Source organism: Coturnix japonica, chromosome 11, assembly GCF_001577835.2.
Source record: "Coturnix japonica isolate 7356 chromosome 11, Coturnix japonica 2.1, whole genome shotgun sequence".
NCBI lineage: Eukaryota > Metazoa > Chordata > Aves > Galliformes > Phasianidae > Coturnix > Coturnix japonica.
In genome coordinates, this window is record NC_029526.1 from 472,537 (window position 1) to 486,407 (window position 13,871).

General features: G+C 49.7%; 1 protein-coding gene and 1 long non-coding RNA gene across 3 annotated transcripts in view; one reads left to right on the plus strand and one right to left on the minus strand.

Annotated features, from left to right (window-relative positions):
* GNAO1 (G protein subunit alpha o1) overlaps window positions 1-10,539 on the minus strand; it is a 115,295-nt gene extending 104,756 nt beyond the window's left edge. Inside the window, exons 1-2 of one of the 2 annotated variants that reach the window (XM_015873859.2) lie at window positions 10,158-10,534; window positions 10,042-10,084 (exon numbers count right to left, since the gene is read on the minus strand). In XM_015873859.2, the coding sequence (XP_015729345.1) occupies window positions 10,042-10,084; window positions 10,158-10,275 (161 nt within the window). In that variant the 5' untranslated portion in view covers window positions 10,276-10,534. Of the gene's footprint in view, window positions 1-10,041; window positions 10,085-10,157 lie in introns of both variants that reach the window. The other variant, XM_015873858.2, reaches the window with a different exon arrangement.
* A 179-nt stretch (window positions 10,540-10,718) lies between these two features.
* Window positions 10,719-13,871, plus strand: LOC107319036. The gene is made up of 3 exons (XR_004308649.1): window positions 10,719-10,894; window positions 12,654-12,786; window positions 12,932-13,871. It is a non-coding gene; the product is annotated as an uncharacterized LOC107319036 (long non-coding RNA).

The following is a 13,871-nucleotide window of genomic DNA, read 5'->3' on the forward strand; positions in this document are numbered from 1 at the left end:
GCTTCTAAAACTGGCTGGTGTGGGTTTTGGTATTTGCTAAGTTTCTTAACACACAGCATCTTCCTGGGAAATAGAGGACTCTTCTAAGGAAGAGAGGAAATGCAGGACTTATACTGAAAGCTGACCTCGCAGCCATGTGGCAGATTCCTCTGAAGCTCTTGTAAGGCTACAAACGTGACAAAGACCTTTCACAAGAAGGACTTTCCAGCCTGGTTTACTTAGGGGAAGAGCACAAAACGTGTCTCACTGAAGCTGTGAGCTGATTAGTCCCTGCAGAACACCAAGAGGCTTTAAAATCTGCTCCTGGTAAAACAAAACTTGAAAATATTGCTTGCCACTTGTATAACAGGATTTCACAGCGTTCTGGCTGTCCAGTGGAGGAAACTTACCTTATAAATTACACAGATTCTGTCTAAGGCTGAGGAGAAATAAAAGAGAGGAGTATCCAAATCCCAGGACAGCGAAGGCTTGTTATGAAACCACAGAGTTCATTCTAGTGTGAAGCAAACCTGAGCATTGCATTAGAAATGTAAATTGAAAAAGCATAACCAGATAAAATGGATTTGACCTCCACAAGCATAAGAGGAGGTCCAACCACGCTGACACAGTGACAAACTGCTGTACTTTGCTTTTCTCTGCATGGAGGGTCACAGGACGTTTGTTTAAAAAACCCACAGAAATGTAGAGCCAGTGGAAGATTTGCACTGTGTTACAGGAACCAACAGGAGAACGTAAGGCTGCCGTGGGGAAAAAAAACAAAACCAATCACTGGAATGGTAAACGATAAAGGACTTCTCAAAACGACTTCTCAAAGTCTTTGAAAGTGACTGATTTAACTTCAAAAAATGAAGCCCCATGCAGAGAAGCAGCCAAGAGTGACTGAATCTTACAGTGTGATCTCACACCTCAGCGTGCAGCGTGGCAGAGCCTTACTGAGAGCGCTTGATGGGCAAGTCCTGCTGCCGCCTCCTGGGTTAATGTTATATTAGCCCAGACCAGTGCTGGGGCTGGATTTGCTGCACCACTATACAACAGAAATGGCCCCTGGGTTCAGAACAAGCAGGGACAGGCAGAAATGACTTGAACCTCTGTCACTAGCAAAAAGAGATGTTAATCAAATCCCTGCTTGGGATTTCAGAATCCAAGGCAGCAACAACTAGGAGCAAGGAAACAAGGCAGTGTAGTGCAAATTGAAACCAGAAACCAATTCCTCCCATCCAGCTGGGCCTATCCCGTTGTGTATTCTCAAGACTATCTGTGGTTAACATTGCTTATGACTGGCCCTCAGCTGGTTTCCAAATGGAGACTCAGTCCTTCAGTGAAGCAGAAGTTGGGAATCTTGAATAAGAGATTAATGGGGGCTTTCTTGTCAAACTTAAGAGGTTGTTGCCCAGAGCAGAGCTACTGCCTCAGCTTGAACAGGCTGCCCAGGTCCTTGTCCTGCTGAGTTATGAGAACCTCCTAGAACCAGACTTCTCTTGCTATGGTAACAGTGCAAACAACTGCAACAGAAATAAATTTGAAAGCTGGTACCCGAGAGAACTTGAGTCAAGATGGAAACAAAGGATGCACAAAGAAGGCCGTGACAAAAGGAATTGTTTCTTTTTGCTCTGTATTTTATAAGAGCCGAAGGAATGAATACATGGACAGAGACTGCACATACAGGAGGGCACTAAAACTGGGCAGCAGTCAGCCCAGCAGAGATGAACCTGAGCTCAGCCCTCAGCAAACCCAAGTATACACACGTCTGCCTGCGAGCAATAACGCAGATCTGCTCACGCCCATTGATGCTGATGTGCACATTGTTAGAAAATTCAATTGTCCTGAGGTTTGGGACCTGAGCGTGAATGAAACATGAGCTACATCTAACTACCTCCAGATTAGCAGCAGCTCTCATTTGGCAGTGCCACAAGTCCTGTGGCCCCGCTGCCAGCGGCAGCGAGCAGTAGCTTCTGTGCATTTATATTATGAGGGAGCTTCAGCATACAGGGCTGGCTGGGCTGGTACCACTGTTATGGGCACTCTTTAAGGTTTTTCTACACTTTACAATCATACTCCAAAATGTTGTTTCAAAGCCTTATGCAGGCTTTACTGAATGTAAAGCTAATCCTGAATATCTGCAGGTTTGACCACAGATGGGAAAAAACAGAACCATCTGATCTCTGCGATCAGAACTAAAAGTACCAGTGTAATAATCAATTTTCATGCTCTGTCTTGTAGAAAAGACATTATAATTTGTTGTTTACGCAAGAATGATTGAGAAACAAACATTTCTTGAAAGTATCTGAAAACAGAAAATGCAGATAAACAAGAAAGTAGATAAGTTAACCTCGGATTCTGAATTATTTACTGAACTGCATGAAAATTACCACTGATTCTTTCCCATGTATGGTCTCCCTCCCAGTACTTCTTCCATCCAGATCCCCCAGTGCCAGCACCAGCCTTAACCCCTCCTGCCCCACTCCCATCACTGCAAGACAAGGCCCCACAAACACAGGGAACTCCTACCAAGCACGTGTGTTTAATATCCCAGATACGCACTGCTCTATTTGAATGCCTCAGACATGCACAGAGTAGCATTGGGTTTCCAATGTAAACTGAGGCAGGACCCACCTTGGAGGCAAAAAGTGGATGCAGTATATGGAGATTTTGTTGAGCTGGAAATCAGGAAAATAAAAACATATCCTACAGCTAAATTGAGGGAAACAAATCGTGCCACCAGGAGCTTTCTGCTTTGTTAAGTAAATATCTCCTCATTCATGTGGAAAAGTTTGTCCAATTTGGATAAACAATTAATCACCAATGGGTGATGGGTGATAGTGACGATGTGAGGTGTACGTTCATCACGGTGATTTCCTTCCATCCCAGTGATGCTCACAGAGTGTGAGGATGAAGGCTCTGGAATTTGTCAGCAATGAGACAGGATGTCTCACCTGACACTGAAAAGGAGCCCCTGCACGATGGACACCAGCACATCTCCTGTGTAACTCAATCCAGCAGCTGACCACTAGCCCACAGCAGGGGGGTGGAAATAGATGGTATCTGAGGTCCCCTCCAACCTACGCAATTCAATGATTCTATGCTCTCACCCACCAGCAGCAAAACCTCTTATTTACCATCTGGATCATCACACCCAACAGCCATTTTGTGTGCACAGCCCTTCCTGTGTGCTGCAGCCGGGAGCTGTGGAAGTGGAGCTCCTACCTCCAGTCATCTCTTGCATGGAGAGGACAAATCACCAACCTCTGCTAACATGGCGTGTTTTATTATTTAAGTGGTATTTTCCACAGTACCACCCATTCTCTTCCAGTAACTATTCACAGACTCCTCCAAGTCTAGCATCAGGCAGTTACGGGATGGCTGCCACCCAAACCTTCTCCAAAAGCAGCTCCTGCAATGACCACCAAACTGGATTTCTGCACCAAGGGGGACCACTGAGAGCCACCAAACTTCCCAGGTTTGGGCAGCACCCTCTGTTAGCATGTTTGTTCTTCCTCTAACTGTTGGTTTTTTTTTTCAGATCTTTAAACTTTTTAATGTCAATGAAAGCTCTGCTCTCTTAGGTTGGTTATTAGGAAGAATATCTCCTCAGAAAGAACACTGGACCACTGGCACAGCTGCCCAGGGAGGCAGTGAGTCACTGTCCCTGAAGGTGTTCAAGAAAAGGGTGGATATGGCACTGAAGGATGTGGCTAGTGGGCAATATTGGTGGTGGGTGGACCAGATGATCTTAGAGGTCTTTCTCCAACCTTAATGATTCTGTGATGCACCGATGCAATTTTTGGTGACCAAGCAGAGCAGGATGTGCCCGGGAATAAAGGAAAACAAAGCACTTATAGCACTTCTCTTTCAATGTCAAAACTGCTATTGATTAGCAATCTGCAAACAGATGGGATGTCAGCTTACTACACAATTCCCCGTGCTCCTCAGTTTTCTCAATTAACTTGAAAGCGGCGGGAGATCAGCATTTCTATTGGGAAGCTAAGAAATGCCTCCATCAAAAGTTTTATTATATCATCACTATAAACAGAAAACGACTGAGCTTTGGATTAAAGGGCTTTTTTCTCCCTTTTGCTCAGCTCTAGGAACGAATCTGTTTCTTTGCTTTGCGTTATCCAGAAGCATTTTTCAGCCTTTTGCATCTTCTGATTTTAGGCAGAATGCAAACAGCATCCCATAATCAGGACTGTAATCCTCCAGCCTCCCTGCATCTGTCATTCGCATGAATGGCCTTGAAAATAAAACGAGAATAATTCAATTAACAGTTTGGGGTGATTTTTATATATGGCGGAACGTTTCTTTAGCATTAGGAAACCATGGCAAAATATCATTTGTATTTCCCACTATGGATGAAACCAAAGAATTTATGGGGTGAAAAAAAAAATGACTATGGGTTTTAAGGTGCCTTTTTTTTTTTTAAGACGTAATTTCCAGACCTTCTTGTTTCCAGTTTTCATTCCTGTGAATGAAGCTTAATCATCTCTAGAATCCCACCAAACGCCATGCAAACACTTGAAATTCAACAGATCTCCTGGCAGTTGGACATTGGACAGACATCACTATAGGAAGAATGTGGTCACGTCAGGCCATTCAAGTTGACTTAACATAAGTGAGATCGCTGGTTTTAGTCTCGCTAATGCAAAATAATAATAATAATGTGATTTTTTTTTAAAAAGGAAAAGGAATCAGGCTGTAAAAACAACTCAGCAATTGAGATTTATTAGGTTTCCTTATCTTCTTTTGGACTGTTTTTTATTGTGCCCAATCAATAGGCTAAACTAAGGACAGAAGATATGGAAGTTTTCTTTCAAAAACAAAGCAGAGAGAAATGCAAAGGATCCCTGAAACAGAATCACTCGGTCACTATGTGAGTCCAGGTCTCACAGAAGCAATTTTAGGCTCTACAGAAAATCCCCTGATCTCTTCCCTTGCACCAGGTTTTCTGGTGGCAGACCCACCAGCTTAAGCAGTCGGTGAGGACTTCTTGTCTTGCAAACCCAGGAGAAACCTGGGGAGTTTAACGCTCCCTGGGGTAGGATGTGATTCTGCAACACGGCTGAAGAAAACCAGCTCTCACATGGGCAACTCCTGATGATTCCATAAGGCTTCATTCACTGCCTGGCTCTTACTCTCCAGGTGACCGCAGCCTGCTCTTGACTTGACTAATGTGAATCTTTTCTTCATTTCACACTTTCTCTTGACCAGGTCAAGCAGAATAGCCAACAAAGCACCTCTACCTTCATCAATTTGTCTCTTTTCCGCTCCTCTCCTCCCCCATTTTGTTGATGTTCCCCAGGAAATCACACTAGAGAACCCTTGTTAGATGTGGCCCAAGGAGGCTGTGGATGCCCCATCCCTGCAGGCATTCAAGGCCAGGCTGGATGTGGCTCTGGGCAGCCTGGGCTGCTGGTTGGAGACCCTGCACATAGCAGGAGAGTTCAAACTCAATGATCACTATGGTCCTTTTCAACCCAGGCCATTGTGTGGTTCTATGAGTCTATGATGTGAAGCTGCATGCCAGACTGCATGGAAGAGAATGAACTGAGGAGAAGAAGCACCACCATTTTCCAATTGCCATGACACAACCTAATATTTCTTACAACTTCTGGGTTAGCCAAGCCAAACATAAAAGAAGACATCCCCCGTTACATTTGTGCAGATTTGTCTCTTTCTTCAGAGTTCATTAAAAGAACGGCTTTCATCTTGTTAGCTTGCTAAAACATTTCCAACAGGACTAGATGTGTCATGTCAGAATATGACAGGCAAATTTCTTTTCAGGCTTTGAAAGTAGGTTGAAAGAGGAGAAGCTATGCAGCTCACTGTTGTCACTGAGAGATATTTTTACTGCTATGAGTTTCTTATACAAGAAACAAATTAAGAACTGTCAAGGAGAAATAAAAAACCCAAACTTAAAATGTATTCTGTCTTGCCTGCTAATATAGTTACTGCCTTTCTCTGAAATTTCTCAGCCTAATAATAAGAGCCTAAAGTACAAGGAAATGAACTATGATTGCTGGCCGTTTGGCGTATAAGCACCATAATCCGAAAGGAAGGGGGAAAAGTGCCGAAAACACAATTAATCCTTTGCAACTACAGGCCAAAGCAACCTCACTTTCCTCTGACCCAGCCCTTATTTCTGCACAGTTCAGAGGGTGCTGCACCATTATAGGGCATGGGAAGTGGCACCAACAGCACCCAGGGATGATAAAAGCATCTGGGAAGGGGCTGAAGGCACAAATTCGCTGAGGGTTGAGCCACAGACACACAGCAAAGAGCAAGGCCCCAAGTGGGTGTTCACAGCACATCGTTGGGTTTTGATGGCATTTACCATCAGATTGCTGAGACGGGCTGTAAACCAGTGGGTGGGGACTGTTTCTCACTCCGAAGAAGTTCATTAGATTACCAGTAATTCAGTTACATGGAGAGCAAGTAGAGCCTGGAGCTGTTTTGAGGGGCTCTTTGATAAAGGTCAAAACAATATATCAGCAGGCTATTGGGACTGATGGCTGTTGGGAAGAAGATAGCAGATAAAGACATTGTACCCTCGTCTGATTTTTCTCCTGATTACATACTCCCATCCTTGGTGCAACTTAAATGCAAACAAAAAGAAAGGAATTGCAAAGATGCCCATGAGTGGGGTACTGCCAGCACTGCTGGGGAAATGAGATGTGACCATTGAGGATTATGTCGGGGGCTGGAAGCAAGAGACAAAAATATACATATACCCCCAAAACCCAGGAGTTTTGCTGTAGACACGTGAAGCTCTGCATCCTCCTGAGTGCTGCAGCCACCACTAACTGGTCGTTTGGGAAGGAGGAACACTGCCCTGGCTCACCAACCAGCTGGCGTAAGCAAGTGGCCGGACCTTGGTTCTGAAGCCATGCCAGCCAACTCAGCCGCTGTGCATTAGCATTTAAACGCTGAATTCCCCGGTGTTCAGGGAATAGTTCCTCCCTGCTCACCGCTGGAACACTGCATTCATCTGAGTATTCTGCTGAATGGTAACAGGCTGAGATGCTGGTGTTGTCCTGGGCTGGGGCTGACTGATGAACTAGCACATTCACCGGAGTTGTAATTCCCTGCAGAGTCCCATACACTAATAACAAGTCTCACCTCAAAGCTACCACCCAGATAATCCAGAAAATGAAATCATATATTCCAAATCCTGCCTGTCCTCAATGTTTATTTCAAGATACAAGATCTTTAAAAATGTTGACAATCATTGCAGTCCTACATCAAAGCAAGCTTGCAGAGATCGGGTGATGGGAGAGGAAGGCAAATTTCCCTTGAATCACTCACCCTCTGACTGGGATCTTCAAAGGAGCCCCAGATTTGCCAGGTAAAAGCTGCTCCCCACCCACTGAAAGGCACCTCCAAGCGCTGATCAGCCCCAAATCCCAGGCTCCCTAAACTCTCCAGGTGCTGCAGTTTCTACCTGCCAGCTCTTCCCCCTACCCAGTATCTCTAGCACTAACCAGCAGCACACCGCCTCTTCTCAGCTCTCTGTGAACAACGCTTGCTCTCCCCTCCTTTGTCTTAGCACATTCCTGTGCTCCTTCATGAGGCGACAGCCAAGTGTGAACCTGCTGTAGCCATTCACGGGGATGAGATTTATTATCTGGAGGCGCACCAATAACACAGCACTACAAAAAATAAAGCAGCGGTCTCTTTCATCAAAATCTAATGAACGCGCAATTTCATCTTTATTAAGAATTCATTAGGTTCTCAGCAAGCCCCGTGTAATGGAGCTTGACCAGGTGAAATGCTAATGCCTGCATTATATTTAAATTCATTTTCAGAAGCATTGGTTTCCCCTGCGGTGCCGGCTCCCCCCGGCTGCTGCCGCGTCCCCACCCAGCCCCACTGCTCGCCCGGAGCTCCCAGCATGGCAGCCAGCTCCGCATCCTCAGGCACAAGGCTGCAGGCTGCCGTGTGCCACATTAGGGCTGCTCCCTTCAACATATAGACCTACAACAGGGTGTTTTTCAGCCCTCACTCTACTAATATAGCCCAGCCAGCCGGCTTTTATCTGGAACCAGTTCGTTTAAACAACAAGAGCTCTGGTCCCCGCGGCACAGGAGCCCGTGCGTGGTTGTGTAAGGCACCATGGCCACAGCTGCCCCTTCACCCACAGCGCTGTCGCTGTTCCAGTGGCAGCCACAGCCTCTCCTTCCACCAAAGCATCGCCCGCCATTCCAGCACGCTCCTGCAGAAGCCATTCCTAGAGATTAAATAATTTAGTGGTGTTCATCTGCAGCAGTTCCTCTCCCGATCCACCTTTCACATACAAACAAGTGCAAACCAAACCGATCCTCCCGGCCCCACATCCCCAAATGCCCTTTGACGGGGCCTCGGAGCCTTTGCACACCGATAGCAGCGGGAGAGGCGGATGGAACGGCACCGAGGGCGAGGCTGCTCGCTCCCACAGCCCTGCAGCTCTATGGGAAGAACGCTGCCTCGGGCGGGGACGGTGGTTCGGTCCTCTGGGACCCCCCCGCTACAGGAGATGTGCTGTTCCCCGTACAATCACGGCACCGCGCCGGGCTGCGGGCCCGCGGCGAGCCCACGCCCGAGGGTTGGCGAGCGGCGCCCGAGCCCCTTCGGCTATTTCCGAGCCTGCTCGGCTCCCCCCCGACCGCCCCCGAGCGCTCTCCGAAGGCAGCCGAGCGCCGAGGGAGGAGACGAGCGCTGCGCTCCCCGCGGTTCGAGTCCCCGCTGGGCGCTGTCCACCACGAGAACCGCCTGAAAGCCGCGCCACGCCGCGCCCGAGGGACAGCGCGGAGGGACTGCGGATGGCTACGGGCACACCGGGCACACCGGGCACACCGGGCACACCGGGCACATCGGGCACACCGCCCGCCCCACGGCCCCTCCCAGACACCGGCTCCTTCCCTATCGGGAAACAAGAACCGCTCCGTGCCTCTACCACCGTGACACCCAGCCCCAATGCACAGCTATGGCGCCTGCTCGTTCCAGTGGGAGGCTGCGGCTGGATGGGCTTTAATTAAAGGGAAGAAAAGGGAATGGAGTAATTCTGCACCTCCACACCTCCGTTGGTTCCCTGCACCTTCACTGGCTTCCCCGCACCTCCATTAGCTCCCTGTGCCTCTGCTGGCTCTCTCATGCCTCCGTTGGATCCCCATGCCTCCATTGAGCTCCCCACACCCCCGTTGACTCTCCCACTCTTCTGTACACTCTCCCACACCTCTATATGATGTCCTACATCTCTATAGGTTCTCTCACATCTCCAATGGCTCTTCCATACTTCTGTTGTCTCTCTCACACCACCACTGACTCTCCCACATCTCTATATGCTCTCCCAGATCTCTAAAGGCCCTCCCACACCTCTGTTGGCTCTCCCACATCTCTACAAGGCTCTCCCAAATCTCTGTAGGCTCTCCTACATCTCTGTTGACTCTCCTACATCTCTGTTGACTCTCCCACACCTCTGTTGGCTCTCCCACACCTCTACAGGCTCTCCCACCCCTCATTATGCTCTCCCACAGCCCCGCTGGCTCTCCCCCTGGAAGCACCGCCTGGCCACGTGCTGGGATCACTGTGTGCTGGGGGCACGGTGTGGGGCAGCCATGTCAGCCCACTCCCATTGGGGCCCGGCACAGCTGTCAGGGAGGTGCTGCATGAAGGCAGGGCTGATTTTTCAGGGCGCGTTGGGTCGCGTGTTTTTCCTTTCCCCTTTTTAATAACCCGTTTTCAACATAATTGGCGACCGGCGGCCAAGTTCGCCTCTCATTAATTAAAAGGCTCAAATCTCGGGTAAAAGGGGCTTTGGGTGGCAGCGAGCCTCGCTTTAAATCCGCATTACGGGCGGATTTCGTGCTTTTTTCCCCCTCCCTCCTCCTCCTCCTCCCGAGCGCCGGTCCCGGCCGCAGCCGCCCACCGCCCGCCCCGCCGCCCTCATCCCGGCGTTCAGCACCACGGGGCCCCGAACAGCAGCGGCCGCCGCCTCCCGCCCGGCGCTGCCCTCGGGTACAACATGGCGCCCGCGGCCCTCCGCGCCGCCCCGCGCCCCGCGGCACTCACTTCATCTGCTTCACGATGGTGCTCTTCCCCGACTCTCCGGCCCCTGCGGGACAGAGAGAGACAAGCGGTGAGCGCGGGGCGCGGCGGCGCGGGGCGCGGAGCGGAGCGGGGCTCACCGAGCAGCAGCAGCTTCACGTCTTTGGCCGCGCTGATGCCGTCCTCCTTCAGGTTCTTCTCGATGGCCTTGCTGCGCTCCAGGGCGGCCCGCTCCTCGGCGCTCAGGGTACATCCCATGGCGAGAACGGATTGAATGGAATTAAAAAGAAAAAAAAAGAAAAGAAAAAGAAAAAAAAAAAGGGAGGGGATAAAAAAAAAAGCGCAGCCCCCGCCGCCGCCGGGCGCACCGAGCTGCGGGCAGCGCAACGCCGACAGCCGCGGGGATTAACAAAGGCCTGCGGGCTCCGCAGCGGCGGGGCCGGCGGCTCCGTGCCCGAGCGCTCAGCGCATCCACGGGCTGCGGGCAGCGCGGGCGGCCGCGGGCGGGGCGGGGCGGAGCTGAAGGAGGAGGAGGAGCGAAGGGGGAGGAGGAACGTGACGAACGGGGCGGGGCCGCTCCGGGCTGCGCGCCTGGCGGGGCGCGGGGATGCGGCGGCGGTGCGGGATGTGCGGGATGTGCCGGGGGAGGGGGACGCGCTCCGCAGGCCTCGCCCGCTGCCGTGACGCGCGAGTACCGCGCATGCTCCCAGCACAGCGCATGAGGGAACGGGCTGGGTCAGATGGAGAGGAGCTCGGCATGGAGCTCGGCATGGAGCTCGGCATGGAGCTCGGCATGGAGCTCATGGCTCTGCGACCCCTGACAGCAGGTTGGGGGGGGGCTCGGCCTCTGCTCCAGATAACAGCGGCGGGGTGAGAGGTAGTGACCTCGAGCTGCACCGCGGATGGTCAGGTTGGGGACTGGGAACTATTCCTTCTTTAAGAGTGAGGCGGTGGCACAGCTGCGCAGGGAAGGGGGGAGTCACCATCCATGGAGCTGTCAGAGCCGTGCCATGTGGTCCTGGTGGGGTGAGCTGGGGTTGGACCCAGGGAAGGGAGAGCTCTGATTGATTCTATGAAACCAAGGCCTGTATTCTGGGAGCAGGCTGCCCTCTGCCACGAGCAGCCAGGCCGAGGAGCTCACTGAAGGAACAGAGCTGCTGCCACAGCCCTCTCCACCTCCCTGCAAACAGAACCAGAAGGATGCTGTGGGGCCGCTGCCCGCTGTGACTATCCATAATGAAACACCCGGCCCAGGTGGGGCTGGGCACAGGCTGACATTATATGACCTCCTTCCCATAAAGCACCGTTTCCATTTTCCTTCTACACCTCTGAAACAAAGGGGAGAAGCGTGGCATGTGGTTAACAGTGTATAGCAGAGATGTGAGGCAGAGCAGACAAAGGGAAGTAAAAGGGAGCTCATAAATAATGTTAGCGTACTCAAGGGCCAGCGGTATTTACCGAACATTTGTGAGCTAATAGGTACTGAATATCTGAATTTGGGGTAATTTATTTCTGGGAGCCCAGGGGAAAAGGGTATACCTGCATGGGAAAGCAAACCTACTGCCTGTATTCAGCAGGGAGCGGGTGGGGGTGGGGGTGGCTGCGGAGCAATTCCTGCTCTTTCATACTTGAGCAGATCTCCTGTGTAAAATCAATAGGATCAGAATTTCAATCAGTAGGTTTCATTTCAATGGTACCAGCCAGAGGGCATTATGAAAAGTGCAGAATAGGAAAACCACAATCCAGAAATCCAGAGGCGGTGTCCTCTTGAGATGGCTGCATCTACTGCCCATCTCCCCAGCAGCTTGCCAGCCTTGGAGTCCTGTTGGGATCCTCTCCAAGGATTTTTCTAAGAGAATTGGTCTTTTGTATAAGCCTCTGGATACTTGTTAACAGGCAAATTTGTATGAGCGCTGCTCTGAAAGCAGAGCCTCCTCTCCTATGATGTTGCCCCACAATGTCAGAGGCGGATGTTGGTGGTATGGCAGTAGAGGCTGAGCCTTCCTGCCAATATTCCATTACATTTTGCTGCTGTGTGACAGCAGCAGAGGGGCAGCCTGACAGAATGGCATCTGACATGGCAGTGCATACGATGCAAAGGTGTAGAACTGATCACAGAATGGTTAAGGTTGGAACAAACCACTAAGATCCTCAAGTCCACCCCCACCGTGCCCACTGCCTACAGCCCTCCGTGCTACATCCCCATGGCTCTGGGACACCTCCAGGGACAGTGACCTCCCCACCTCCTTGGGCAGCTGTGCCAACACATCACTGCTCTTCTGGAGAAGAGTTTTTTCCTAATATTCAACCTGAACCTCCCCTGGAGCAACGTGAGGCCATTGCCCCTCATCCTATCACCATTCACCCAGGAGAAGACACACACTGGTGCAGATTTTTATGACCACAACTTGCAGACTCCTGTTCATTGCTAGTAAAAATGCATAGCTAATAGTGACTGTGTTAAATAATAATAATAATAATAATGTTCTGTAGCTAAGATTTTGCTCTGTCAAGTGGTGTTGTGCACTTTGTAGCTGCTGTAGTTTCCATGGAAATAAATAGAAGGCATTACTTTCGGAGCAACTTATGTAGCCCAAGCCTCCCGCCATTAAGGAAATTTCTCTTTTCCCTGCCAGGTGCAGATCTGTGCTTGGCACACTGTCCACTGTACCTCCATGAGTACCCACTGATTTCTTTCCTGATGGAGAACTGGGAATAGTTGCGTCACCACCTTGTGCTCTCAAAGAGATTCAGGACAGCAGCTGCGAGGTGGAGTCACTTCTGAGCCGTCCCTGTGCAGCTGCTGGTTGAGCAGTGCTGATGGAAATGCTTCCTTTGACATTTTCCTAGTGGGAATTTTCATCTTTTGACAAATCTCCCTTTTTTTTTTTTTTTTTTTTTTTTTTCATGGCAGATGAATTTCAAGAACCTGAAAAGAAGAAAAGCCCCAACCTCCTCCTCCAATCATCACATCACGTACCGCCCTATTTGGCTTTGGAGATAACTGTATACGGCTTTGTTGCTGAAAATGATGCTTCCATTTTTCAGGACCTGATTGAAGTCTTCTTCTAATAAGAAGTGGTTGGTTCCAGTTTTAAAAAGCAATAATAATAATCCAATAAAGATGGGAGCTTTTGTCCTTAAATATCACAGAATCCTTTTTGAAAAAGGTGGGGCTGAGAACCTTCTTGTTTTTCTGGCCAATCCTGCAGTGAAGCTGTTCTACTCCAACTGTATGAAGAGCATGGGGCAACAGGATGGAAACTGGGAAGAGTGCCTGGAGCTGAGGCTCAGGGAGCCCTGATTGCCCCTGTGGAGCATCACAAAGCCCACACCAAATGCACCAAGTGTTCCTGCCATCTCACCATTAGGAAGTTTTCCCTGGATATTCAGCCTAATTTTTCATTCTTTGAATTGATGTCAATTACCCCACAGCTAAACCTAGTTATGCAGTGGAAGACAGGTTTAAAATACTGCATGATCTCACTAAATTGAAGAAATGGACTGAAATCGATACAATAAGAATGCCCATAAAGGTTAAGTGGTTGGTGGAGGAAGGATTAATGAAATGCACACATACTAGGTCAAGTTGCAAATACCATTACTTGGTTCTTACCCACTCCATACTCCACAAATACGTTCTCGTCCTTCAAATTGAATGAGGAGGTGCCTCAGAATCTGACTCATGACTTGGAGAGTTATGAGACCAGTATCAAGGAGCGTTTGGGTCTGATGCATGGAAAATGCAAGAAAAAGGTTTTACTGCTTTTTTTACTTAGTTCTGCAGAGAGCTCCAAGGCCCCACCTGCAGTGCTGCATGGAGCCCTCAGTACAGGAAGGAAATGGAGCTCTTA